This window comes from Acanthopagrus latus, chromosome 14, assembly GCF_904848185.1.
Source record: "Acanthopagrus latus isolate v.2019 chromosome 14, fAcaLat1.1, whole genome shotgun sequence".
Taxonomy (NCBI): Eukaryota; Metazoa; Chordata; class Actinopteri; order Spariformes; family Sparidae; genus Acanthopagrus; species Acanthopagrus latus.
The window spans coordinates 16,221,072-16,248,912 of record NC_051052.1 but is presented as its reverse complement, the minus strand read 5'-3'; the positions used below and the strand labels follow the sequence as shown (position 1 = coordinate 16,248,912).

Sequence of the window (27,841 nt, the reverse complement as noted above, 5' to 3'; positions counted from 1 at the left end):
GGTGTGACGCCGGTGCGCACACGACAGAACGGCGTGCACCGGCGGGACTAGGGGAGGGCCCACGGGCGGGGTGACGCGCCCTGCCCACCCACTATCTCGCGTGTGTGTGTGTATGTGTGTAGCAGTCTGTCTGGCTGCAGCAGTCCGCAGACAGACAGGCAGTCGGCGGGGCCGGACCGGGCTTTTATAACGGTGGAAGTATCCGAGCAGCCAGAGCCCAGGGGCGGCCGGTGGGAGGAGGCAGAGAGTCCGCAGCTGCCGCACCGCACAGCCTCTTTGAAACCCGCAAGAGGAAGGAGCCGCCTGCACCAAACGATGTCCACGGTAAGAAGCGTTAGATTTAATTTATTTCTCTTATATATTTGTTTGTTGATCAGGGTTTGATTGTGGATGTGGTGGAGCGGGGATGTGTCGTGGCACGCCGCTGCCGGAGCATCTTTCACTGGGTTGGTTTGTCGGCTGTGTGGTCGGAGGAGCAGCGGGAGTGAGCAGCAGCATCACGCCGGGGCTGAAAATGTCTCCGAGCAGTTCATAAAAAAATCAGAGTGTTTGTGGCTTTTTATCAGCTCGTCTTTGTGTGGACTGAAGGCGGGAGTTGAGTGGAGATAGATGGCTCTATTCCTGTAAGTTGTGGCCGCCTCCGACAGCAGGGCGGCGGGCAGCTGCGGAGCTCGAGCCGCAATCAGCGTGGAGCCGCCGGGAGGGACAAGCTAACGGCTGTTAGCACCGACCAGACAGGAAGTAGAAACAGGGACTTTCAAAAGAAAAGCATTCATCGTATTAAAAATGAAAATGCAAAAGGTAAATGTAACCACCTGTGAGGTGCTTTTAGCCTTTTAATATTCGTATTAGAAGGAGTGCGTATTAAATCATTCTACGACCAATATTTAAAAAACACTGGATTTTATGATGGATTTTTTAAAGATCTTTCACAGCATGGGCTTAAGAGGTTTTTGATTAACCTATACTCTGCTGCTATTGTATTTTAATTTAATCCAAAAGGAGGTTAACACTTTCTAAAACTTAAAGCAACGTAATATGTCTCTTGGGTTTGTCTGTAGCTATGTAGTATAACCGACAAAGTGTGCATATACTGATTATAAGTTTTCAAGTTTTGCTGTTTGTTGGCTATCCTGACCTCTTACGAAATTAGATTGTAAAGCATTTTCTTATGCTTTGTAGACAATGCAACTCAGATGTTAAAAAAGTTCAGTTTTGTTTTATTTTGAAAGACATCACCGGATGTGGTATTATATAAACATATCTACCTTGGCTCTATCGCGTGGAGATTGTTGGCACGTCATAATGAAATCATGGTAACATTATTTTGTAGCTGTCAGAATGATTAAAACAATGTTTGTGTAGAAAAAGGAGCCACTGATTGAAAAGCGTCCTGTCGTTTCTCGTGTGTGTGTTTGTGTGCGTGTGCGTGTGCGTGTGCGTGTGTGTGTGTGTGTGTGTGTGTGTGTGTGTGTGTGTGTGTGTGTGTGTGTGTGTGTGTGGTTTGCCATGTGGAGGCGAACCCTTGAATCACCTCCTCTCTGGTGAGCTCTCTGCTCAGCGGTCTGGCTGAGCTGACACAGAGCCCAGCTGACGGTCCTGGTCCTGGTCCTGGTCCTGGTCCTGGTCCTGGTCGTGGATGTGCAGCAGCAGACTGAGCTCACCTCTCATCCTGTGTCTCTTGAGGCAGATCAGCTCCCCTCACATCACTCCTCAGACCATAATGTAACTGAAAACATCCTGACTGACCCCAGATCAGAGTAGATGTGGTATTACATGTGATTTTTTTTTTTTGGATCAGTGCTGTTTACATTGTTAAACAGGGAGGGGAGACATGATAACTACTGTACCAGCCGGCTCTGCATCCACAGCTACTACATGCCTCTCTTATCACTGTGTGTGTGTGTGTGTGTGTGTGTGTGTGTGTGTGTGTGTGTGTGTGTGTGTGTGTGTGTGAGTGAGTGAGTGTTATCATGACAACTTGTTGTTGCACTGTCGCACTTATTCCCCTTTTTAGGCGACAGTCAAGGCCCCTAAAAGGAGATAAGATGTGTTCAATCGCTTATTTCATTTTATTTTATTTTTTTACAGTCACTGTGGTTAATAGATTACAGACGCACTGTGAGGCCGTTATCGGTTGAGCTTTTAATTTTGCTATTGGCTCAAGAATGCGCTTCAAACAAACAGATAAAGGTGCATTGCGTAGTTTTGCGGAAGAACTCCTTATCAGAAGAGAGAGATCTTTTATTATCTGATTGGTTTTATGCTTGAACAAACAATTCGTAAACAAACTGGCTTTAAAGGACGACACAATGTCATACTGATTTTTTATTTAATTTTTTTATATATTTGGCGGACCCTGCCACCTTTTACAGCTTCAAACAGTGTTCCGGGGACCTGAGAACAGCTTGTTTATTCATAAATGTTTCAGAGTTTGTCTTGTTACCTCGTCAATATTTGAGTTGAATTTATTCTCCTAAACGACACACTGGCCCTTTTTAGTTTTTCCAGAACTCTGTCTACAGATTATGTTCCCTTATCGATTAAACTGCATAGTTCTTTTTAAATGTAGTTTGTTTCTCGGTCTAATAGCAAAAGAAAATGCCTGTTATAATTTCCCACACAGGCCAAAGTGACATCTTTAGATATAACATTTTTACTGACTAACAGTCCAAAACCACAAAATCAGTTTACCTTGATATAAAACCAAGAAAACCTGCAACGTTTGGATATTTTGAGCATGAAATAATGACTTTGATTATCAAAACAGTTGCAGATTAAGTCTGTATTTTTCAGTGAATCACCTCTCAATCCCTACTAAAGTGTTACATTGTTTTTAAGTCTGCCGCTGTGTATTTTTCCAGTTTCCCACAATAAGCCGATGAAGCCTAAACACAGGTCAATACTTTATCTTGTGTAATGAATCGACTCTGATGAGGTCAAACAGAGACTGAGGTCAAGTTCATGTGTTACGGAGACGTGACGCTCCAGCGAGGGACAAATATCGCCGTCGGCTGACAGCGTGACACAGACGTACGTCGGTACATCAGGTCTCCTTTTCAAAAAGGTGTTTTGATGTGCGGTCGTTAAATTTAGCTCGTCGCCATCCGAGAGCAAAATGAGAAAAGTGTCTTGAGCTGATTTCTAAATCGGGATCACAAACGGAGCTCTAATTATCGTCACGAGATGACCTATATTTTGTTCTCAGATAAGTGTTAGGTAAGTGTGTGTGTGTGTGTGTGTGTGTGTGTGTGTGTGTGCATGTGTGTGTGTGCGCTCATTTGTGTATTTATAGCCGCGTGGATGCTGCCAGCAGGCATGTTGTTTCACACACGTGGCTCCTTCAACATGTCTGAGGAGTTTACAGATGTGAGATTTGATTACATTTCACAAGAATGCTACAAGGCGAGATTTAGAAAGTCTCTCTCTTTTTTTTTTTTGCCCTGCGGCCTTGTTTACATCGTCCTGTGATCTCTGACCTCAAGCCACAACCGTTCCTACAAACCCACAGCTCTCTTCTTCTTCTGCCACCATCCTTTCACCTAAAGTGCTTCTTCCTCTTCCTCCTGTTGCACATCTCCATAAATCCGTACTATAAGTCGACATGTTGCTGCTCTTTCCTCTAGTCTGGTTCACTGTGAGATACGTTTCTTCCTCAGATCTGCGTCGACACTTTCGGGCAGTTTTGAAAAAGGCAGTGATGTAGAGGTTTGGTCCGGTGTGTCTCTGCCTCTTCAGCAGTCAGCAGATAAACCGCCACTGCAGGGATGTAACTCTCTTTTTATATCGTCGACGCTGCCAGTCAGTGCGAGTGGTCGAGGCAGGAGAGGAAGCCGCGCTGCCACCTTTATCTTTCAGCCTCAGATGTTTTCTGTTGGTTCAACTATGATGGATGATTCGTGCACCTCGTTTTGGACATCTGATGACGTACTTTAAAAAGTCTTTAGGATCGATTCTCCTCCCTCAGGAGAGCACTTTAGATGCTTGTGACCATCTTTCACTCACTCTATGGTTTACTTACCATAGAGGAAGTACAACTAGACCAAAAAATGTTGATCCATAACCTTAAATTTCACAGATTTTTTTCCTGATGACGTTGAACTGCTAACATGCTAACGTACTTACAAATACGCTGTTGTTATCCTTCTTACTTTAGCTTGTTAGCATGCTAGCATGTGCTAATGACACCAAAACCCATAGTTCATCTGACGCCAATCGGAACATCAGTATGTTGGCAGCTATTTGGTCATAAACCAACACACTGTAAATTAAAAGCTGTGGTCTCAGCCATTTGACATGTGATTACTTTTCCACCAGCGTGGTGAGGCAACTTGACAAACGACTCGAGATCTTTTCATCTTTTCTGTCATGTGACGGTGTGGAGGGATCGGTCGATCCACATCGTTCCTCCTCCTACATTGTTCTTCTAACCGCAGGGTGGTTCTGTGTTTACCTTGAAGTCACGCCGGTCAAACCAGATGCAAGTCAAGTGGAAAAAAAAACAATTTAAAGCCTCATGAAGTGAACAGTAAACAGAATATTTGGGTGTTTTCAATGGAAAAGAAATAAATGCTTTTACTAGATCAGCTGAAAGTAGTGCGCAGTGTAGCTGTGGGCTGTGTCTCCTCTTCAGAGCCAGGCCGGGGGGTCCCTGCACCTGTGGTTTCTCATGGGAGGATCCAGATCAGCTTGAATCAGCATCTGGTGCGAATCCTGTGGATGTTGAGGGGAAAATGAGCACAAGAAAAGGGGCCAGGGCTGTTGGAGGGAGGGAGTGTGTAGATCACTGTCAGGACTGTCCTGTGAGGAGGACGATGAAGCGAAATCTGTGGGCGTGTGAGCAAGTTTAAGAGAGATTTTTAAGGAGCGTTTACACCTCCTCGCCATTCTGATTCATGTAAAAAATCTGTGAAAATGGCATGGAAATTAAAACAGCGCCCAACACAAAATGAGAAAGCCCCACAGTCCTGTGAACATTTGAAAGTATGAATGAGTAGATGAGAGTTGGAAAAAGCTTGAGTTTGTCAGCTTTGAACACTGATACAATGATTTTCCTACATTTAAAAAAATGTGGATGTTGCAAAAAAAACAGCGGAACAATAATGGTGAATATTTAGTGTGTAGAAGAACGTCTGTTGTTAATGTTGGTTGTCCAGCCTGACTGCATGTCTTACCCAGTTTAAAACCCTGCTTGTTGTTTTCTTCTTGGAAACCAATGAACTGGCAGACTTTGCTACACTGTAAACTGCATCATATGCATCCTTTTTTTAAAAAAAATTTGACAACCACATGTTGTAAATTAGCGTCGGTCACCTTGCAGCGCTCTCTCCATCTTGCGGCTCCTGCGGGGCCTCCTGGCTGTTAATAACCACGCGAGGATATTCCAGTCGGTCGTATGACATTGACCCCCGTGTGACATGGGTGCTCTTTTAACAGCATGTCACAGGAGGGTAATGGAGAGGATTTACAGGCACTTTTCTCGCAGTGAGTCACTCCGACTGTTGATTAACGGAGACAATGATCTCTACATGGATTAGGCTTTCTGAACAACCCCACTAAGATGTCTTACGCAGTCTGTAGATCATCGCCGGTTCAATTCATCATAACGGAGCGCTTTGCAAAAATGATTGCAAAGTGTTTGAGGAAGAGGAGAGAAACGGGAAGTCTGAAATGTGTTTTCAAATAAAGATCCCGCTTCAGGTGATTACAAACTTTGCTGTGTGTAGAAAGCTTCAGTGAAAGCTGTGAACACTCTTCGCAAAAAGTGAAGTAAGCGGGCGGTTGTTGCAACATCGCCTTCCTGGATTATGTTGATCTGTTGTCAGGGGCGTTGTTGCTTCCTGAGGAACATGATGGTGCAGGTGGTGCGTGGGTATTCCAAGATTACACATTTACAAGAAATTAATGCAACTCGGCACACAGAAAAATCCAGAGGGTGTGGCCTCAGGATTGTGATTTCTGTTCACACAAGTCCAAAGAATCTTAAAAACATGCTCACTGAAAATGAGGAAAAGTTGAGTAATCCACCGCCAGGGATGGAAAAGCAGAGTCCTGCTTGTTTACAGTTGCCAAACCGCTATTTGCTCTCCGAAACAACTACATGCTCATAGTTTGACATAAATCATAACCTCTGGAGCACTTAATGTGCTTGTCGTGCTTCCAGTTTTACTTTAAAATCGTCATCAGGAGAAACACGGCCAGTATTCATTAGCTGTGACTGTGTCACATGTACCTGCCTCTGATGGCTGTTTAAAAGTAAAACTGAAAGACTGAAGCAGCAGAAATGTCCCGCGGTAATTTACTACATAATCTTGTAGAGGTCATAACTTGTATTAATAGAGACTTGACATGTTATCGCAGTCGCCTATAGTGTTGGCCTTGTTACGGATGGACATTTGGTAGTTTTAGTGGCGGGTGCAGGATCTATAGTGGACTCTCAGTAAATAAAACACCCGAGAGTTGAATCACCGGAACACAGAGTTCCTCATGCTGAGCTGTTGGGAAGTTGGAACTCCGACTGTTTGTCAAACAAGTGCATCCTCCCCGACACCAACAGCGTTTCTCCATCACACGAGGCTGCAGCTGGATGCCCGAGGCGATCCTGATGTTTTGTTGCTTTAAGAGGGAAAAGTTTACCTTTCTCTTCAAATGCTATATGTCCTGTTTCTCAACTCCAGGGCTTGTTTTTTTTTCAGAGGATTAAAAGGAAGAAGCCTCTGGGGCTAATTTGAAGTGATGTACGTCTCGGACCCCATTAGAGATGTCTGTGGCAGGGTGGCCCAACCTCGCTGTCTGTGTCTGGGACATCTTGGACGAACGCCCAGCCCTTCCATGCACGGACAATATGGCCGACGGCCAAGTCAATGCATATCTTCCTCAATATACTTTACAGTCTCTTTCTTTCCCTGAGACCTGAGCATAATCATCTCGCATGGTGTTTCCTCTCACTCGCCCACTGATTAGTCCAACAAAGCTCATTGTGATCGCATCCTCCACACAGGCAACACAATGCCTCACAGTATCGGTCCAGTGCAGAGGAGATGAAGGCAGAAACTCCCAGTGCTGCTTTGAAGTGAACCAAGCAGTCGTTAAAGAAAGAAACCAGGTGGATCAAAGACGGTAAATCCTGGTTTATCTGGTAGTTAATAAAGCCCTCAAGCAAATTGGTATTGACTTTGTGGCCTTTTATTCTCCACATGTATTTAGCGTACACATCAAAGCCGTTACATTACGCTCTTGGTTTCACACATTGACATCACCATGAGAAGTTATGTCAGCAAAGAGGTGCTTATTTACATATCAAGCAGACGTGCAGCAACATTAGCATTTATTTGGGAGTCATGTTTCTGGCCACTTCCACCAACCATCTGGCTCTTTAGCTGCTAAACGCTCTGCTGTGTTCTCCCGCTAGTTGCTAACTGAGTAGGTGGTGTGCAGTCAATCAATCAGAGCTGAAGCTAAACACGAGTTTGGTAAGAGTTGTTAGAGTGATCCAGAATATTGCAGTTGCCTGCAGTGCTGTTTAAATTACGATTCCACAAAAGCTTTACTGATTGAACCTTTTAATTAATCAACAGCACTAAAATGATCAGTGATCGAACAGCAGCAAACTACAGTAATTTGCTGACAGTTTTCGATAACCTGTTAATTATTTTAGTCAAATTTTAGCCCCTCAGATGAGCAGATTTGATGATTTTTTGGGGGTTTTGTATTCTTTTAAATTGAATATTGTCAGGTTTTAGATAGTTCGTCGAGCAAAACAAGCATTGAACTCGGGCTTTGGGTTCACTATTTTGTAAAACTTTAAAGACTAAATGATTATAGGAAACATTGTTGGTCTGATGAATGATGATGATTATAATTTGTAGTCACAGCATTATTAGAAACCCACTACAGTAATGAGACTCGTGTGGTCATCCCCTTACTGCTAATTCCAGTGTGTGTTTACCACCTGTTCAAATTAAACCTAAAAGCTCCTTAAATCTTGAAAGGCACCACGTCGACCCAATAAAAAGATGAAGAGTTTTAGACCACTTCGGTCACCCTGGAAGCAAAGTACAGCTCTAAGTGGACCTCATCCTCGCTGCGATCCCAGGAAGAGAGCAGCCTTTTCTTTTAATCTCTCTGCCGAGCCTTGTACCCAGCAGACAGCCAAAGCTGATTGCATCCTCTTTTCCCTGAAACACACACACACTAACACACACACTCCTACATCAACAACATCCCCGTCCTTCTGGCCCAGATTTACTCGTCTTCCATTCACAGAAACTGGCAACGACCACTCTGCTGTGTTTGCTTGTTTTTACAGGTCGTTCATCTCATCGTACGCTTTAGACAGCTATCATAACTCTCCTGCACCGAGCCGCTCGTGTGATTTTTTTTTTTTTTTTTTTGGGTCACACTCACCGGACGATAAAAAGATTACGATGGTATAGAGTTTGGATCCCGTGACTCCGTCCTAATCTGTTCACTAGCAGCCTAAATCTGAAATAATCTGTGGATGTTCATGCATCTCGTGGCCGTGGTTCTGATGGATGGACGGATGGATGGATGGATGGACGGATGGACGGATGGATGGATGGAGGAGATACTCACCAACTGTTGCCAGAGATCCATTGTCATTAATTATAAACCTGGCTGGCCGCAGTGTGCGTGTGTGTGTATAAAGTAGTACATTACTCTTACTCTGCACCGGATACTTGATTAAATGACTCGGTCACACATATTGGCTTCCATGCAAGCGAGCTGATTGTTGTTCAAAGGCACGGACAAGCCATCGAGTACGAGATGCAGCACGCTCCAATATATCAAAGCTGTCGAGGCTTCGGCTTTACATTCATGCATATAAATGTGACTGTTACATGTGAAGCTCTCGGGTTAAGAGGAAATCGTCCTCCAGTATTATGCAGTCACTCACCCTGATGGGTGATACGTGGTGCGTGTATATATCCTGCCATGGTAAATCTATTTAAGATGCATGTAATTGATCTATCAGAGTATTAAAAGGATCAAAAAGCTTTGAAGCATTCGTTCTAACTTTTGTTTTAAGTGTAGTTTTGTGCTGTCGAGAGATTTCCTTATTGTCCCAACTGGTTTGCCGTCATTTTTGGCTCGTATGATTGTGGAAATTCTTTTCTGAGGTATAAAAAGGGTCCACTCAGACATCAGACTTAACATTAGAGCATGCCAGTAAACCAAATCCAGCAAATTATTAACATATATTAACTCATAATGTTTTTTTGTTTTTTTTAATGAAATGACCAAAGTTACAAAACCAAACAACATCTTATACAAAGTTAAATCAAATGTACGACTAATGGCTCCATCTGTAACTGCTCATGTTGTGATGATGTTTCCCAGGGGCTTTCCTTGAAATTACATTTGTAACTAATTCATGTTAAGTGGAAATCAATTTTTGTGCTTCCAATAAATTAATTGTAACTGCCAGAGCGAGCGAGAGTCTTTAATCAGATCATCTTAACCATGAAGTAATATGAAATCTGTCGACAAGCAAGCGTAGAGTTTAGTTCAACGATGATATGAAGAGTAAAGTTTCCAATAAGAGATTGTTAGATGATTTTTTAGTTCAATTTAAAGGCCGCTTTTCTTTCGAGGACATTTTTCTCCTATTCTGGGCAGAGACATCCGAGTGTCAAGGAAATCTGTTCAGTAGTTTTTGTGTGATCCTGCTGACAACTAACAAACAGAAACAGGTGAAACAATTATAAAATGTTTCTTTGATATATCATGAATATATCATGACGTTGGCAATATACATCAGTACACATGAGAATATCAATAACAGTAACAGTTTATTTTCAGGGTTCATAGTGTCCCAGCAAGATTCCTAGAAGTGTAATTTGGTTCTAATTAAATGGAAGCGGAAATCAATTGGTGTGCTTCCAATTAATTAATTCCAACTAACTGCCAGTGCAAGCAAGAGTTTTTAATCAGATCAGTTTACCACGCAAAAGTGTGAAATGTGTCTACAAGCAAGTTTATAGTCTAAAGATAGATTTAGAATGGAAATGAGAATTAGATTTCCAATTATAAATGTATTAATTTAAATTGAATTGAGTGTTATCTCAAGAAAATTTCCTATTTTCACTTTAATCAGTGCCAGAATACAAAGATCTTTCCAGGAAACTTCCTTCAAAATTACAGTCTTTTAACAAATGTTACCAAAAAGCAGTTGTGTTTATTTATCAAAGCAAATCATATGTAAGGCTTCTGTCCAGCTGAGACCAAAATGTTTGGATCATCGATAATCATCCAGCCCTACGCCCGGCACTGACACGTTGTGTGGATCAGTGCATGCAGCTTCGAGGAACCGCCTGCAGAGCCGCCTTGATATCCTGCGTCTGCCTCTTTCCACATTAGGAAAATGAGCCTGCTAAGATAAGTGGCGGGGCAGCTGTGGCCTGTGACCCAGTCTCTCTCTTTCTCTCTCTCTCTCTCCCTTTTCTGTTTCTCTGATAAGGACTTGAAACCGCCCCGCCAATTGAGGATGTTCCCATCATCGTCGGTATATGTGAGCTCGTCAGGCTGCAGATAGCGATGGGCCTTTTTGTCGGTCCGGCTGCCTCGAGGAGTGAATCATAAAAAGACCAGCAGGCTCTCTCTGCAGCTGTGGGTGTTCTTTTTTTTTTTTTGTCATTTCCTAAAAAATTGGAAAGCACACAGCTCTTTAGTGCACGCTGGGTGAAGATGAAACAAATCAGAGGCTGTGTCCTAAAACTCTCCCTGGCTCATTATTCCTAACTGTTAAATGCTCAGTAAAGTGAATTGAGATTGTGAGATATTTGACAGATGAATCATCCTTTTTGCAACCACTGCTAACAGGCGTGGTGTTGCATAGTGGAAATTTACTCATCTAGTTCAGGAAAAGCATTGCATTCTGGGGTTTTTCTTTCAACAAGAATGAGTCTGCATGCTGCAGCCTGATGATACTGGATTTTTTTTTTTTTTTTTTAGACTGACACAGCAGCACTCTTGATTTATCTGTTTTTGTATATGCTCAATACATGTAGGTTGTGTGTTATTTTATGGGGTTTTTCAAAGTGGGAAAAGTGCATTTAAGGGCCCAGACACAACAAACCAACATCAAGGAGCAAATGGCGACGGAGGCTGACGGCTGAGTCGCTTCATGTCGCCTGTGTCTCGTCCAAAAAGCTGCACTGGAACTCACGACAAAGACTGCAGCAAACTTCCAAATAGCTTTGGTGTTTCCCACACATATAGTACACTGGGGTGGTCAACACAGGTATATTCAGTGACCCAGTTTAGCATTTTATACTTAGCAACAACATCCACGATTGATAACTAGCAGAGAGGGTCGGGGTTATGGATCCTACAGCGAGAGGCTCGAGGAGCTTTGCCTTCTGTGTCCAAATTCTCTTCTCGTGCACTCATCACAGCCAATCGGAGCGATTTCTCTCATCGACGGGCTCCACTGCCAACTGAATGTTGTCTGCTGGCGCTAATAAGGGCCGACTAGTGCCAACAGTGCAGGACACACAACAGTAGGGCCACAGATGGCGGTGGCCTTGACTTCAGCAGACAGCTGACCACTCATCTGGCGTCAAGTCCAAATTTATCGCTTTAATTTGAAATATGTTTATTTTACCATCTTTCTCACAGAGTGCGATAGCGACAACATAACATTTAAGTGTTGTTTTTAGTCAAGACGAACTGTTTATTCTCTAGGTTCAGAATCTCAAAAGTACAGGCTACTTGATCCCCAATTATTGAGAGAGATGTGGATGTGTTACTTGAGAGAGGTGCGTGGGATCCACACCATCACAATCGCCACAGCACGAGTTCGTGACCTGTTGGCCCGGCCGCCGCACTCGGAGTACGATTGCCAGTCTGGGCCTGAGCCAGGCGTTAACTGACACCGCGGCACCCAGAGGCTCTGTCACTCAGAGACGGCTGGTGTAATTACAGAATCCCTCCGCGATCAGACACGATGCGGACACAATGCTCTGATGCACGTGTACGTGAACACAGAAACATAAGCTCCAACACACACACTCAATCTCCGGTGGCCAGATATCTGATCGTGAGCAACGACCTTCATGTGTAGATTGGAAACTGGTTCTTGGTCTTTAAAAAAAAAAAAAAAGAAAGAAAAAGATTAAATTAAAGAGACACTGCTTAAATCCTTGAAGCCCATGGCTAATATAATTAATTCTAATTAGATTAGCCTTTAGCTGCTTTGGGAAAAAAATGAAGTGGAGGAGAGGACCTGCGGGTTTTTTGTACAGTAATGCAATCTTGGATGAAGAGTGCTGTGTGTAAAAGTGCTGTTCAATTATGTGGGTTTGTGTAAGGGCCAATGTCACAACCTCATATACTGGAGTGGAGGGAGTCAAGACGGAGGATGCTGGAAATGTTTAATAGTGATGCAGCGACATGACCAGAATACAGAAGTTTTCTTAACCTTTTCTTTTGAAGAGTGTCATGTTGAGTTTGAGTTTTGAGGCAGGGTGGTCTCTTTGTTATGCATCTCAAAAACTAAAAAACAACAAAAAAAAATGTTTAAAAAATAAATGTAACGTCATTTTTATCTGTTCTCAGCTGCAACTGCTAGCATGTTGGGCTCACCATAGCGATGCTAACCAAGTTAACCGAGCAGCTCTATTCTCTCTTTTTTGGGGGGTTTTGGAAGTGAATGTATTCAAGAAACTACTGTTGGAGATTATGTTTTGTTCAACAAGGAGCTAGTTTGTCCTCATCCTTTAAAAATTGTTTCCATCGTAACGCTAGAAATTAAACATTTCTCATCACTCAAAGCTGCATTGGCTAGCATGTTTGGCTAACTAGCTCACCACCTAGAGTCGTAAGCTAACCTAGAGTTACTGGTTAGAGTTAGTTAATTTGTGGTTATGTTCAATAAAGGCCTACTCTGATGCTAGCAGAGTTTAGGCTAACATAAGAGGCTTTATTCTGTTCTTTTTTTGGATTTCATTAAGTTTACACTCATAAAATTTCGGTTAACATTACAGATATAATGTTCCGTTCAACAAAATGGTTTGTTTTGCCCTCATCCTTTTTTAAACATCTCTAATCTAAGCTGCAGCCTGAAGCTACGTTAGCTCCATTAGCTAACTAGCTACATTAGCTAACTGCTTTCTAACAGTAGACAATATCAACAGTTGCTGGCTATAAATGAGAAGCTACTTTTGTCTACCTCAGTCTGGAATCAAGTTTGAACTGTTTCCAAACTCGGTAAAGATTTTGATATTAAATCTCTGGCTCTGTTATCACTCTAAATGCTACATTCATGCTAAAACAGAGAGCTGTAGGAACAGTAACCAAGAGGAGCACAAGTGAGCTAACTAAGTACTCACTTTTTTTTCAGCACAATATTTTTTCCAGGAGCTAATACATTTTATTAATCTAATCTCATGAGCCGGTCACTCGTCCAGCCTCATCCTCTCCCTCCGGGTAAAGAAAGACCGGGACTCATTTCCTCTCTACTTGAGATTGTCACAGAGACAAGAACCAGAAAACGCTTTTAAACATGGTCAAAACCAGGAACATTATCATCACCCCATCTCTGCTGGTCACGGCGCGCCGTGGACGGCTTATGTCCTTAATTGTACATGCAGGACATGCTGATTGTACACAGGAAGCATTTCAGCTGCATTTTTGACCAACCTGCACTTAGTTCAGTCAGTCCAGCTGTCTACAAAGGCAGCATCACTGCTTTGTAGATTTTTTTTCAGCTTTCTTTTCCCCCCATTTCATGTGCCTAGGTACAGTGTATTTGGCTTTGAGCACTGCCAAATCCAGGGTGACCTACAATTCAAACTGTGCCTGAACACATCCTGTGTTAGACAGAGTGTGTGTGTGTGTGTGTGTGTGTGTGTGTGTGTGTGTGTGTGTGTGTGTGTGTGTGTGTGTGTGTGTGTGTGTGTGTGTGTGTGTGTGGAGTCTTGGATCCTGGATGAGGCGAGACTTGTTTTGGCCCCTGAAACAATCCCGTCTCCTGGCTTTAAAAATTACAAGTTGGACCTCGTCTTTTCAGAAGTGTCCAGGCTGGCAGAGGGATGTTAAAGCGACTGCCCGCAGTGGTTGTACACTTAACTCAGCTTTTCAGGGTTTGTGTTTTTTTTCACAATGTTGGCACTGTGTTACTCAGTGAAAAGGGGCCGACTTCTCTTGTGTGTTGCCCGGCGCTGGCATTCAACTTGACTAATGCTGCTTTAATTATTGGCTGCGTTTTGCACTTTCTATTTTTCCCACACTCCCTCCTTCCCTCCATCCCTCCGCTCCCGCCTCTGTCGGCTTTTGTCCGTTTTTAAAATGGTCTTTGCCAGCGTGCAGCTGTGGAGCCGGTGTCTCCAGCAGCACTCAGCTGACCCACTAATAGAAGGTTTGTGTGAGGAAAAGGCCGGAGGCAGCAGAAGGACTGCAGAGCCACGGCTTTAAAACAACCCGCCTCCGACAAACAGCGCGGACCTCCCGGGGAGAGGAGCTTTTTTTTTTTTTTAAAAAGTATTTTTTTGGCCTTTCTGGCTTTATTTGACAGTACAGCTGAAGAGATAGACAGGAAACAGGGTAGGAGACGGGGAGTGACACGCAGCAAAGGGACCCGGGCCGGGAGTCGAACCCGGGTCCGCTGCAGAGCCTCGGCACATGGGTCGCGCGCGCTACCGACTGAGCTATGCGGCGCCCGGGGAGAGGAGCTTTGAGGGAAATTTTAAAAAATTAAAAAAAAAACACAAAAAAAAACCCTCAGTCAGAAGAAAAGGATGCATGAAATAAGGCCAGAGTGCAGCAGCGTTATCCGCAGACAACAGTAAATCTCTGCAGACGAGCCGTGTTCGTATGCCCCCGAGCGTCTTCAAACTTTATTCTCGAAATGACCCTGATTGACTTTGAACATGACGTGCTACTTTGTCAAGATGGCATCATAACCTGAGAAGCTGGTCCCTGAAGGTTTTGGCGCTCGTCCTTGCTGCCCAGTACTTTTACTTTCAAGTCACAGCGCTGACTCTCAAAAGGCTGCTGTCTCATTCATCAGCATCAACACAACAAGGTTAATGCTGACAGACGGACGCCGTATGAGCTTTATTCCGCTTGTCTCTTTACTGCTGGTGTGATTGACGAGGTGGATCGGGACGGAGTTCAGGAATTATAAGACGTCTCTTGTATTAAATTTAGTGTTAATTCCCAATCTTTTTTTCCTTTTTTTAAACGACTGTCCCCTTCATGGTTGCCCCTAATCGAAGGATGTTTCTCTACTCCTTCATCGTATGAGGTCATTCTGTCCTCATATGATAGCAGGTCATACGTATCCTGTACAGAAGTTAAAGTCTGGATAAGGATAGCGAAGACTGCGCTTTATATCTCATGGTCTCTGCAGCCTAGATATTCAAAGCTACTGTAGATATGACCATGGAACAGATGTCTGCCAAGGCAAAGCTGAGTGTTTGTGTAAAACTCGTAAGGAAGCCTTCGATCTATCTGTGTTAGCAGACTAAGTGTCTCTGACCTATTTTACCTTCTCGTCCTCCGGCTGCAGGGGAGAGACTCTGCATCACGCCCCTCGCTATGTTGTTAAACAGATAACCATGAATGGGAGAGATGCTTCCTCAAGCTGTAAGATATAATTTGGGCATTTGAGAAGACTTGTCAGGATTATCACGGCATCACTCTCTGCAGGCAGACGTGCTTTTATTCTCTCCTCCAAGATCTTGTTTTTATAAACCGTCTCATATCATATCATCATCATCAGCATCTCCGAGTCTTCTTCGTCTCTTCTGAACGGTGAGAAAAAAAAACATCAATTTGTCAGAAGTCTGTGAAGTTGTGTCGAGCTGCAGCTTCCAATCATCTCTTCATCTGTTGATTATTTTCTTGATTAATCAGCTAATTGTTCGGTCTATAGAATTACATCCTCACATGTGTTGTTCCGTCCACAACCCTGAAGAGATTCAGTTCACTGTCACAGAGGAATAAAGAAACCAGAACATGTTCACATTTAACAATCAGATCTCAAACGTCAAACCAATTATTCAAGTTGCAGAACGGTTGCTGCTTTATTTACTGTATTTGACAACTAATCAATAAATCATTGCAGCTCTAAAGTTATCTGTGTTGTGAACAGGCTCCAGGCTGCGATTATTTTGGTCGATATTTCCTTATTTAGATCATAACAGCCACTTACATGGAAATATACGGTTTGTTTGTTGGGTCAGATTAATCTGTGCCACTTTAAATACTGTTTCAAAGAAGATTCAGTCATTTTGGCTTCTTTTTGGACAAATCCTCCCAGTTTTTCCTTTTTTAATAGACACTGTGATGGACAATCTTTACTTTTTTGACATTTTATAATCGTGGAAATATTTTATAAAAACATTAATGTTCACCTGCGGCGAGATTTCTTTTGATCCTTGTTGGAATTCTGTACAAAGAAAGAGAAAGTGAATGTAGCTCCTGCCTCCATGTTGGCTTGTCATCACAGGTCATGGGGAGAGAGAGGACGGGGGTGAGGTTGTCTAACCTAAGAAGAATGCAGCTGTGTGTGTGTGTGTGTGTGTGTGTGTGTGTGTGTGTGTGTGTGTGTGTGTGTGTGTGTGTGTGTGTGTGTGTGTGTGAATCTGGGATGTGCGCGTCCATTCCAGCACTTTTCCAGCTGCAGGAACATTTCCATTGTCAGGCGTTAATCCGTAGTGACTTTCAGCCCCTCTGCCCTTGTCCTTGTGTCCACAGGGAATCTCCGTTGAAGCACAAAGCTGGAATGTCAGAGGCCTCGGAGGAGGACCTCGTCTGACCCGTTGTTTAGTGTCTGTGCATACAGTATAAAACATTCGCTGATATTACTTTGTAAGTTCGAGATGTCGACCTCAGCTTGGCTCCTTTTTTTTCTCGAAAGCCTGGGTTTAGTTTCTGTGATGCTTCTTTTCCACTGCAAACAAGTGGAAGAATGAATCAAATACACACACACACACACGCTATCTCCTTTCTGTGTGTGTGTGAGAGAGTGTAATTCAATATTACACGCACAGAAGGCAGAATGGAAGGAAAGCAAGTAAATACAAGATTGTTTTGTTATCTGGGCCACGTTTGGCTCAGGAGGATTTGGTTTCCGTCTTCAGTCTTTGGGCAGACATGCAGGGAATCTGCAGCCCAGGAGAGAGGATGAAATGAGGAGGAGGAGGAGGGGAGGAAACGAAAAAACTCATCTAGAGTACAAATCACAGCTCGAGTGAATCACTAAGAAAAGTGCTGATCGAGCGTCTGTCTTGGCTAAACATAGTGTTTATGTTGCCAGATGCAAACATTTCATATGCAGGCGTCCAATCAGCCCCCTGTTTCTTTTTACATGCTGGTGAAAGAACAAGGTGATGCTCAACCGGAGACAGAAAGCTGTCATCACTCTGATCGGAGAGTCACTCAGAAAACACAGCTGAAGTCACATGACGGCTCAGATTGCTGACAGTTATTGTCTAAAGAGAACAAAAAGGGGGCAAAGTCTCGTCTCGTAAAACACAAAGAGCCCACAATCATCTTGCTCTGTTCATGTAGGTAAGAAGCCAGATGGTTACAGGTTACCTGAGCTGCTCATATAAAGCGACGCCGGTGCTTTTAACGAGGTGGTTGCCTGCTTGTTCACAGTTTCACTCGAACTGTATCTGAAATCATACGTTATGATTTATTTAAATATTCCCACCACAGACGCCGGTGTGACGGCATTGATAAGTGTGATGATGAACTGCTGTTAAGATTTAATTGGAAAGATTCTTGTCTCACTTTTGCAGCACAGTTTTATTATCACTCGTGTTTACGCCACATCCATCATCTCCACCAGGCTTTCCTGCGGCCGTAAACTTTCCCAATGCACTCGCTCATTTGCCCAAGTGCCTGTAAGTGTTGTTGTCTCAAAGGGCGACCTCTCCCTCCAAAGTTGAGGAAATACATTTCAACTGTAGAGTACTGAAGTGAATCTGAGACAACAGCAACACTGAACAGGAGATGATCGGACGTATGTTTCTAAAATATTCAGATTTGGGTGGGTTTTTTTATCATGCAAAAATGGCAAAAATCTAATAAACGTGTTTTTCAAGATACAAATGCTCCAAATTTGTACCAGTTTGGCATCAGCAGACAACAGGAAAAAGAAATCCGCTCATTAAAGAACCAGCTGTTGCCTCAAGATAATAAGTGACCAGTTCCTGACACTGGCAGCAGAGTCAGGACCAGAGCTAATGACCAGTATCAGAAGCCACATCAGCCTCTATCCGGCGCCTCGGTCCTCATCAGAGACCCTGTTGGACCTGGCCGCCTGCCACTGCTAAAGCAGCAGACGCAGCTCCTGATTTATTGTATTGAGTTGGCCCAAATAAGCAGACACAGTCCATTACACCGCCGCCATTAGAGCGCAATTGATCCAATTAAGTTGCCGTAGAATGAGGGCGGCTGGACGTCCAGGAACATGTCGAAAATAAGTGAAAGAATGACGAGGAGGGCAACTCGGGGTCACTTAATCTTGAGTAAATGTGTGTCTTCGCAGGGCAAAGCCAGTGTGTTCTTCATTCCGACCGCGATTCAATGGGCTGAGATTGTTGTGTAAATGTTGTGGCTAACCAGCAGCGCCTCCAGCCGCTGCAGAGTCAGAGCTGTCGCCGTGCAAAACCTCACCGTGCTGGGGTAACCCTCGAGTCCACACAGAACACTCCCCTCGCTCGCAGGAAAACTAAAGACCTTGCAGCGCGATAGAGCGATCACAGGAATAAAAAGCATATGCAGGGATGGCTGGTGAGGTCACGCACCGTCACCCAAACAAGGTTAAAGTGTTTGTGGGAGATAATCCAGCAGAATATTGTCATATATTGTGATTGCAGTTGTAAATCCTGAGCTGCCGTGATTTGAGTTGTTTGATTGAGTTGCAGATATCGTAGAGCCATGAGGTCACAGCTGTGTGTGTGTGTGTGCACATTGTACACCATGAAATATGACAAACATAACGATTATTGTCATTCGTGATTAATCCTCCAATTGTTTTACTTTCTTCATTTTATCATTTTGATCTATAAAATGTCAGAAACTGAAAAATGCTCATCAGTTTCCTAGAGTGACGTCTTCTTTTGTCCAAACAACAGTCCAAAACTCAAATATTCTTAATTTATTATGATTTATTATGATAAATGTCAAAGAAAAGCAGCAAAATCCTTAAATTTGAGAAGCCAGAACCAGCAAATATTTGACTTACGAGCAGCATTCACTCGTTTCACGCTCTCAGAAGGGAGGATTTTCAGCTCTTCTCTGTTAAATATCATTTTAGATTTAATACTTTGGGGGATTTTTTTTATGTTGGTTGGACTAAACAAAAAATGTCGCTGTGGGATATCAAAACAGACAGTTTCTCTATTTGTATCCACGGTCAATAATGAAAATGGTTATTTATTGCAAATGGATCAAACAAATTGCAGATTGGTTGATCAACACAATATTTACAGTCATTTTAAGCAAGAAAGCCTAAAAGTCACTTGTTTGAGGACCTCTGCAGTGGATGTTTTTGTTCTTCCTTGATAGTAAAGGGAATATTGTTGGGTTTCAAGCTGTTTCAAGACATCATATGTGGATATTTAGTATTTTTGAGCACACATATATTAAGAGAGATGCAACAAAGAATAGTAAAAAACGCCCATCACTAATTCCTCAAACGGCTAATTGTGAAAATAATATGTGGTTGCAGCCCATAACTTTCACTTCTCCTCTGGAGCACGGCCTTGGTTGCACACACACACACGACAACCTGCCCCTGAACGTTGCCCTCTGTCCATCCGCCTGTATGAATATTCATCTGATTTGCATTATAGTCGCATGTTTCTCCTGGCGGTCTGAAGGTCAGAGAGAGAGATAACACCGCCGGTCGTCTGTTTTGAATGTGTTTTTCCTCCCAAAACACATCGAACTGAAGCAATTTAAGGTCTTTATATTCATGAAAACCCCAGATTTGGCTTCTCTATGAACAGCTTCATGACTTAAACTCACGTGTTCATAAATAGAAACCACTTCCTGATATGGTATTTAAAGTATGTGGCTGCCAGCCCTCACTCACATCCTCCTCCTCCTCCTCCTCCTCCTCCTCTCTGCAGGAGCTGTCAGAAGACCGGGACCGCGCCGGGTTGGGAGAACAGGCGACAGGCGGACACACCACGCTGACCGACATCTGCAGCGGCACGGCAGGCGGCAGGATGGCATCCATCGCTGAATACTACGCCGGCAAGAACGTGCTGATCACGGGAGCCACGGGCTTCATGGGGAAAGTGCTGGTGGAGAAGCTGCTGAGGTCATGCCCCGAGGTCAAGGCTCTCTACCTGCTGGTCAGACCCAAGGCTGGTCAGTCGATGCAGCAGAGGGTCAGCGACATGATGACGTGCAAGGTAACAGCTGAGTGAAAGAGTTTGACCTTCTACGTGTGATTTAACCTGTAATTCCCAAACTCAAGGTTGACTGTGTGAGGTGTCTTTTGCTAATCACCCTATCGCTGCCTCCAAAGCCACCAGACTCCATTGGAAAAAATGTAATTTTAACTGATTCAGACAGTGATTAACCACCAACATCAGCTTTCTGCCAGGTGGTTTGTTTTCGTTATTGTGCGTCTCCCTGAGTCCAAACTAACCCTTTAAAAAACCTAAGTGGATGCTGACTTCCATGTACTTGGATGGATACAAGATGGATAAGTACCTTATTATGCTCGGACTGTCCCTTTTAATATATTGGCGCCACTACATTTTTACTTTGCGACTGTTGAAAATGACAGGTTCTAATGGCTAAAGCGCTCTGGCACTACTCAGCTAATGGTCTCACAGTCATTTAAAACACAGCGGGGCAATTAATCAGGAAAAAAGCAGCAAAAAGAGAACCACTTGTTGAGAAAGCGCTCCTGTTAAACCATCAGAGCAGCACTTCTGAGGCCATTCAGCCCGGTGACATTCACTGCACTGTGGACATTTTGACTAGTGGGCTGTTGATTCAAATCATCATTCAAACCCAGGGTTGTTCAAATGACGTTTTCAGTGGTTCTGCGTTTGCAGAGCAATAAAGATTTGCCTGCAAATTATAGCAGCAGCTGCTGTTGCCATGGCGCAGCGAGCCTAATGACCCCCAAAAGAGTCCCAACAGTTCAGCTTTGCGTTTCATCCGAGAGGGACAGAGAGTCAGAGAGCACAACATGGAGTCTGATGAAGCATACTAAAAGGTTATTTGAACTTGAAGCGACCTCGCTGAGAATATCTGGTGTGTTGGAGCGGACGGTGAGAACGAGGTAGATGGATAATGAGGAGGTGAAGAAAGGAGCAGGGGCCAGAGAGATCAGAGGAGGAGGAAGAGGAGGAGGAGGAGACAATAGCAGAGGGAGGAAGAGGAGAGAGGTAAGAGGGGGAGCTCCAAATATGAGTCGTCAGCTGTTTCAAGCCCAAGTAGCAAAGCATGACTCAACAAAAACCTCCAAACCTCCATATGTTGGACCTAATGAGGGCCGAAGGATCGGTGCCGGCTCTGTATTGATGTGCTTGGAAGCAGCTGCTGCTCTGCTCGGCTGTTGTTGGCCTCAAACTGTCAGCACACCTAAGAAAATCACACTTTCACTGTATTCCCCTTTCTCGTTCTCTCTCTCTCTCTCTCTAATAGCGTCTATTTTTACTGCTCCCATTGAACCTTGCTACTGCATTCATTACTCCACTCGCTGCTGTAATAGCGCCGCAGCAGCAGTTTGACAATTTGTCTCTTAATGTAGCCCTCGCACTGATGTGTCTTTTTGCCTTCTCTCTTTTATTTCTCTGTTCCTTTGTCACAGCGAGCGTGATGCCTTCGCCGTCCAGGATTCACCTCATACCGTGTAATTATTTCACTCCGACACAACAGCAGTGTAAAAGTGGCGGTTAACAGCAGCCTGTAATTTCTGCACGGCATAAATGGTGGAGAGTGGGCGACGGAGAGATGATTTTATATATATGAACACCATTTTAAATGTGCGTTCCTCCCTTGTTTATTGCTTTTTAAGGAAGGGAAGAAAAAATAAAGCATCTGTGTTCGCTGTCGTATTAGCAACAGAGCATAAAAGCCACCACGAAGCTCCTGGACTGCCGTTTTCTGAGCTTCTGTTGCTGATTGGATCTCACTGAGAAGAACCCGCTGCACACGCCGTTACAGCGACGTATCAATCATAAAGTATCGCGGCTGAGAGCGCACCCTGCTTTATCGTCTGTTTCACTCTAAATGGGAAGTTAATTTACAAACTGAGCATCACGCTGTGTTGGAGTTTAAGACTTTCAACTGGAGGTCGAGACCATAAACTCATTATGAAACTGTTTATGGGGCAATAATTCAAGTTAGGAGCAGGGTCGTTTTCTCATGAGCGTACATAAAAACTGACTTCTTTTTGAAACCGGTGGAGAAGACCAAAACGGTGGGCAGAGCTTCAGCTACAGTAATGATGTGAACATGTCGACGTTTAGCGAGTTCAGACTACACCGTGTTCACCAACTTAATTTAGCGCATTAGCACACCAGCATTCTTTAACCTGTGATGAACACAAAGTGCGTCTGAAGCTGCTGGGAATGTGAAAGGTCAAAAGGATCAATGACCTCATTGTGATTCATGCTCTGAACACGGGAACACATCCAGTAGTTGAGGGCATATTCCAGTCTGGACCGAAGTGGTGGATAAACCGACAGTCAAAAAATAGAAGCCATGAGTTATTTTGTGTCTCATTAGAATCCGATATAACGTGTAATAATTCCCAGTCCCAGGCTAGGTTGTCTCCAGTCTTTATGCTAAGCTAAGCTAAGCTAAGAAAAGCATCCATTGTCTCATCTAACTCTGCTTAAACGCATATTCCCAGAGACGATGTCAGAGAGGAGATAAGCCGCTTAAAGCATATTGGAAATAAAAGTGTGTTATCACAGCCTGACCGGCAATTATGTTGTTGCTTCAGAGATTCACAGTTCGGTGCGGCTGCAGACAGATCTCAAATAAGCATGAAGGGAGGAGGACATCAGGCAAATGCGCAGGATTACCAAGAAAGGTGACATTATTCAAACATTAAACATTGCTTTCTGGATTGAATCATAAAAGAAGCTGGTGTCGTGAAACCTTTGACATGTGTATTAGAGGTATAACTCTGGGGGGGCGGGAAGCATTTTAAACCAATAAAAGTAAAATTCTGGCTCTCCTCCTATTAATTTTAAATAGGGGCCTGGTTTCGTTAGCCCAAATTAGCTGCCTGGGGGCGTTGCCAAGATGGCCGCTGAGTGGAAAGACTTGCCTAAAACGACGTTGGTATTTCCCAAAATGAACTATTTCAGCTTTGCAAAGCTATAACAGAAGAGAGAGAAGATAAAAGGGGCCAACTGTGTCGTGTAGAATATCTCAAGTCCATAAATCTGACATGCGTCAAGTTAGCAAACATGTAAAATGTATAAATTCCTGTTGCATTTCAGTTAGAAGGTATTTAACCCACTTCATTTTCCCAGATATTGACATGTAATTTATCTCCTGTCTGTGTTTGCACTGTTTGCCCCCCAGCAGTTTTCCATTGGATTTGGCATCAGACTAATAGTGTCTGCTATCAGGACACAGCTTGACACTCGGCCGAGTACAGACTCCGCTCACGCTCGGCCCGCATTCACAAGTGATGTCATTAAATTTCCATGACCAAAGCCTCGAGTACTAATTGCTATTCACGCACGTCCTCGGGTCACTGTTATTCTATTCAGCCCCAGGATAATTTATGAGGAGAGCAGTGGTTGTGTCTCTCGAGTAGCCTCTCCTCTCATCCTTCAAGCCGGGCCAGTATCTTTCTTACCACCTGTTGCTAGGTAACGACGAGAGATCTGTCCCGTGGCGTCGTTTTGAAAGGATGAAACTGGGGGGAGCTGCCCCGAGCAGGAAAGGAACAAACCGATAGGAATCTCATTGTCCGTGTGCATCTCTCCGCCACTGCACCAACTTTGACATTTAAGTGCTGTCTGTCTGTCTGTCTGTGTGCAGCCTTCTTTGATCCAGTGGAAATGTTTAGACGCCTGCAGCTCTGGCTGCGCTGCCAGGCACTGAATGGTATGTCAGGCACCTGACAGAACAAGGCCGGTGGGTACACAGGGCCGCTCTCCTGCTCTGTGGCATGCCTCTCTCGCCCACCAGCGAGCTGCTGAACACAGCAACGGACTTCAAGAAGTATTTCATAGCTAGAAAGATGGTCTTTTCATCAAGCTTGTGGAAAGAAGTGTCTTTGAAATTAGATTAGGGCTGTGGTATTCCCAAGGGTTAGGGTTAGGGTAGAGGAATCTGTAACAACCAGAATGCACTGCGGCGCACCAGAAATTATGAAACAGAACACAGTTATTTTAATCCCAAGTATGATCTTTTCCTAAACCTAACCAAACCAGAGCTTCTCTCTGTAAGTGTGAAGAAGCTCCTGGATCGATCCCTTTTTTTCTATATCCACACCAAAAGTTAACCAACAAACCAACATCTGAACGGACAAGGAAGAAAATATACCCTCCATGGTGGAGCAGATGATCTTGATTCTAATATCCTTTAAATTCACAGCATACAAAATCGATACAAATCATTCATCGCTCACTTCAGCACAAGTTTGCTAGTGTTTTCTTTGCTGGTGTTGACTCAGGTTGGTGTGACCTTGATCCTTCCTCTCTCTTCCTCTCACGTTGGCGTGATGTCAGCGCACCCTTAACTGATTCATGATCCCGAGAGATGTCTGCTGATTACTGTGTTTACAGAGTGTTCTGCAGCCACATTCAGAGTCTGTGTTCCAGTTGTACAAGGGCGTCCAACACGCCTGAAGCCGTGACGTGGCTTCATGTGGACGTCACTTCAAAGGAGATAAGCCACACCTGTATACCTTTTACGAATGAAGGGTTTGGATGAGTTTAAAAAGTAGGGCGTGCTGGTGATTGTTGTCAGGCGTTTGTATCTTGCACATAGCTGCAGAGCCACACTGATGATTAACGTTGCCTCGAGCTCTGATGACAAATAGTCAGCGCTCTTGAAGAAACGGATGTCGTCAGTATCTTGAGGGATCTCGATCTTCGAGTTGAGCAACATCTTAGTTCTCGCTGCAAGAGACTCGCGCATGTTTCTCTGAGGCTTTGGTGACTAGTCGCAACTACTAAAGTATTAATAGAGTTGCTTCTTAGAGACACTTGGATGCACAGTAACACAGAGAGCATGGAGGTTTGAGCATGAACAGCACAAGCACATTTACTCACCCTCGGATTCTGTCTGATTTTCTGCTGTTGTCGCTGCAAAACAAGGAGCTCAGACGTAAATCCTACACTGAGCGCAGCCCTCCCTCTTCAGTGCAGTTACCGTTGTTGTCCAGCTTCACTAGGGATTTTTGCAGGCCCAGTCTTCAGGACAAGAAACTTTCTGCACTCCACAGATACGTTCCTGTGTCATATCACATTGTGACCTGACTTTAATGTCAGGAGATCTAGAGGGTGTTGCTAGAGTTACAAGCAAGAAGGCTGCCAAGCCAGTGACCACTCTTTGAGGCTGTGTTTAGACATTTGTCTGCGTGAAACCACAGGATATTTTGAAGGTGACTCCGGGGTATTTCCAGCCACGTTTGTGCCGACAGAAACCTCACATTCTTCATGAGAAGTCAGGGAAACTCCTGCCACGTTTGTGACAACAAAAAAGACCAGACATTGTTCATGAGAAGTAGGGAAATCATGATCCTGATCACAGCGTTCTCAGAGCCTGAAACTTACAAATGAGGCTGAAAGAAACACAAAGTTGTTACCTAAAGAAGTCTAAAGTTTGAACATATCCATGATTTGCATAAAGGTGCATTTCCCAACATTTACTCTGGTGATTGGGGCGTGTTTGCTCCAGACTCTGACTCTGTGTTCAGGTGCAGCCACCTGCTCTGTGGTTTCCAGTCGTTTTACCTTTTAACACACTTTGATCCAACATGTCTCCACTGTTGTATTGATCTCCTCTTGTTTGCATCCAGAGCCAAGCGATCTTTTCAGCAGTATGAATATTCAAGATTTATTGATTCCCGCTGGCTCAGACAGGCGGCCCTGTGCTTCCACTTGTGGAGCTGATGAAATTCTGAATTTTTAATGCCGGCTGTTGGCGCAGGCACACCTGAAGCATTTACCTCTCGATCCCACAGCGAGGACAGACCATTTCTATCACGGCTCTCCCCGCCATTCAGCCGGGCCTCCTGAGCTGAAATCCTGCTGATAGTGTGTGTTCTTAAGGCGTGTCAGGCTCTGTAAAAACAGCAACTCTTAGAGCCGGGTGACTTGGGGCATTTGCTGTGTTGCGTCAGGGACTCTGATGGGGGAGAGTGCTGTGGCTGCCAGACTGGAACATTTGCGAGGCGTTTGCTGCTCATCTGTGGTTGGTTGGCACGCAGCGAAGCAGGCGAGCAGACGGAGACAGAGACAACCAATAGCCTGACAACTCCTCCCCAGAGACGGGGGGGGGGAACAACAGGGAACCAATGCTTTTGCGTATAATTAGGACGCAAATTAACTTCAGTTTATGAAGCAAATTAGCACATTAGACGTGGCTGGTGAAGTCGTTACGGCGGTGCAGACATGCGTAGTGAGGACTCAGACCGCTGTAGCCCAGTGCCTCCACAGCATGCAGAGGATCTGCCAACCAGCCTCCTCTCCCCACATCCATATGGCTCGTATGGCAGGAGGCCCTCAGAGATGTGATGTAATGGGTTTTGCCACTTCATTAAGGCCACAGTGTCCCTATGAAGAGGACACAAACTCATCTGTACGTGAAATTTCAGTAAAGCTTGCAGTTTTAAAGAGCGAGGCCACTTTAAAATGCTTTTATTGGTCATTATGTTATTGGATTTACTTTAAAGGATGACCATTAACGCTCAAACTAACCATGGGGTAAAGCGATAGAAGTCAACAAAATGGATCTTATTGAAGTATAGAAAACATTGCTCATGGTGTCCATGAAGTGTTTGTGTGTATGTGAGTATTATTGATCAGGTCCAAGTGAACCAAAACAGTGTTTTTTTGTCTAAGAAGTGTGGCAGAAGGTTGGTAGAGGCTCTGCGGCCTGAGCGGCTGCCGTCCATATCAGAGAGGATCACGTTCATCAAGATTACAACCCGCAGCACCGCTGTGTTTCAGTGACGTCTGAAACCAATCTGATGTCTGCGTCTATAGCGGTGCCTGCGTTGCTCGCTCTTGTCAGGACAGTCAACATTATGGTAAAGCGATTCACGGGGGCGAACAGGAAGTTTTTTTTGGAACAATACCACATGTTCCTCTGTGGTTGCTGCAGGGTGAGAAAGATGTCATCACAGCTTGTTGTGTAATCTGCAGCTCAGCATCTGAGGCTCTTGTGTTTTTTATTTTGGCCCTGCAGAGCTCTTTCCTGAGAGCCGGACTCGTTGGTGACACATAAACAGGAACTTTTTCAAGTAGCTTTGAGTGTTGGTGGCATATGCGACCGAAGAGCAAAGACAAGTATCAAGAGTTTAGTCTCTAAAATGTGAACATGAGATTCCGCTTGGACTTGACTTCTCCGAGACTCAACTCTACAAAAATTCAACTTGAGAGAGCAAAATAAACATCGACAATCAACCATAATGCATGACTACTTTTAAAGTATGTGCAAAGTTTCCCATGGCCTGGATAAAGTCAAGTCTGTCTACAGTCATGAGATTATTATTTTTTTGGCCAGATCGCCTTCTTCCACCCACGAAGACTTGAGATTCGACTTCCCTCAGATGAGTTAAGAAGACTAATATTTTGGCTTTTTCTCCGCTTCATGCTGATTTCACCTCTCAATCTCAGCTAATTCCTTATGCCTTTTTAGT

General features: G+C 44.0%; 1 protein-coding gene across 1 annotated transcript in view; it reads left to right on the top strand.

Moving 5' to 3' along the window:
* si:dkey-97m3.1 (fatty acyl-CoA reductase 1) overlaps positions 1–27,841 on the top strand; it is a 55,567-nt gene continuing 27,726 nt past the window's right edge. Inside the window, exons 1-2 of the mRNA XM_037121521.1 lie at positions 1–324; positions 20,112–20,399. Of these exons, the coding sequence (XP_036977416.1) occupies positions 316–324; positions 20,112–20,399 (297 nt within the window). The 5' untranslated portion in view covers positions 1–315. The remainder of the gene's footprint in view (positions 325–20,111; positions 20,400–27,841) is intronic.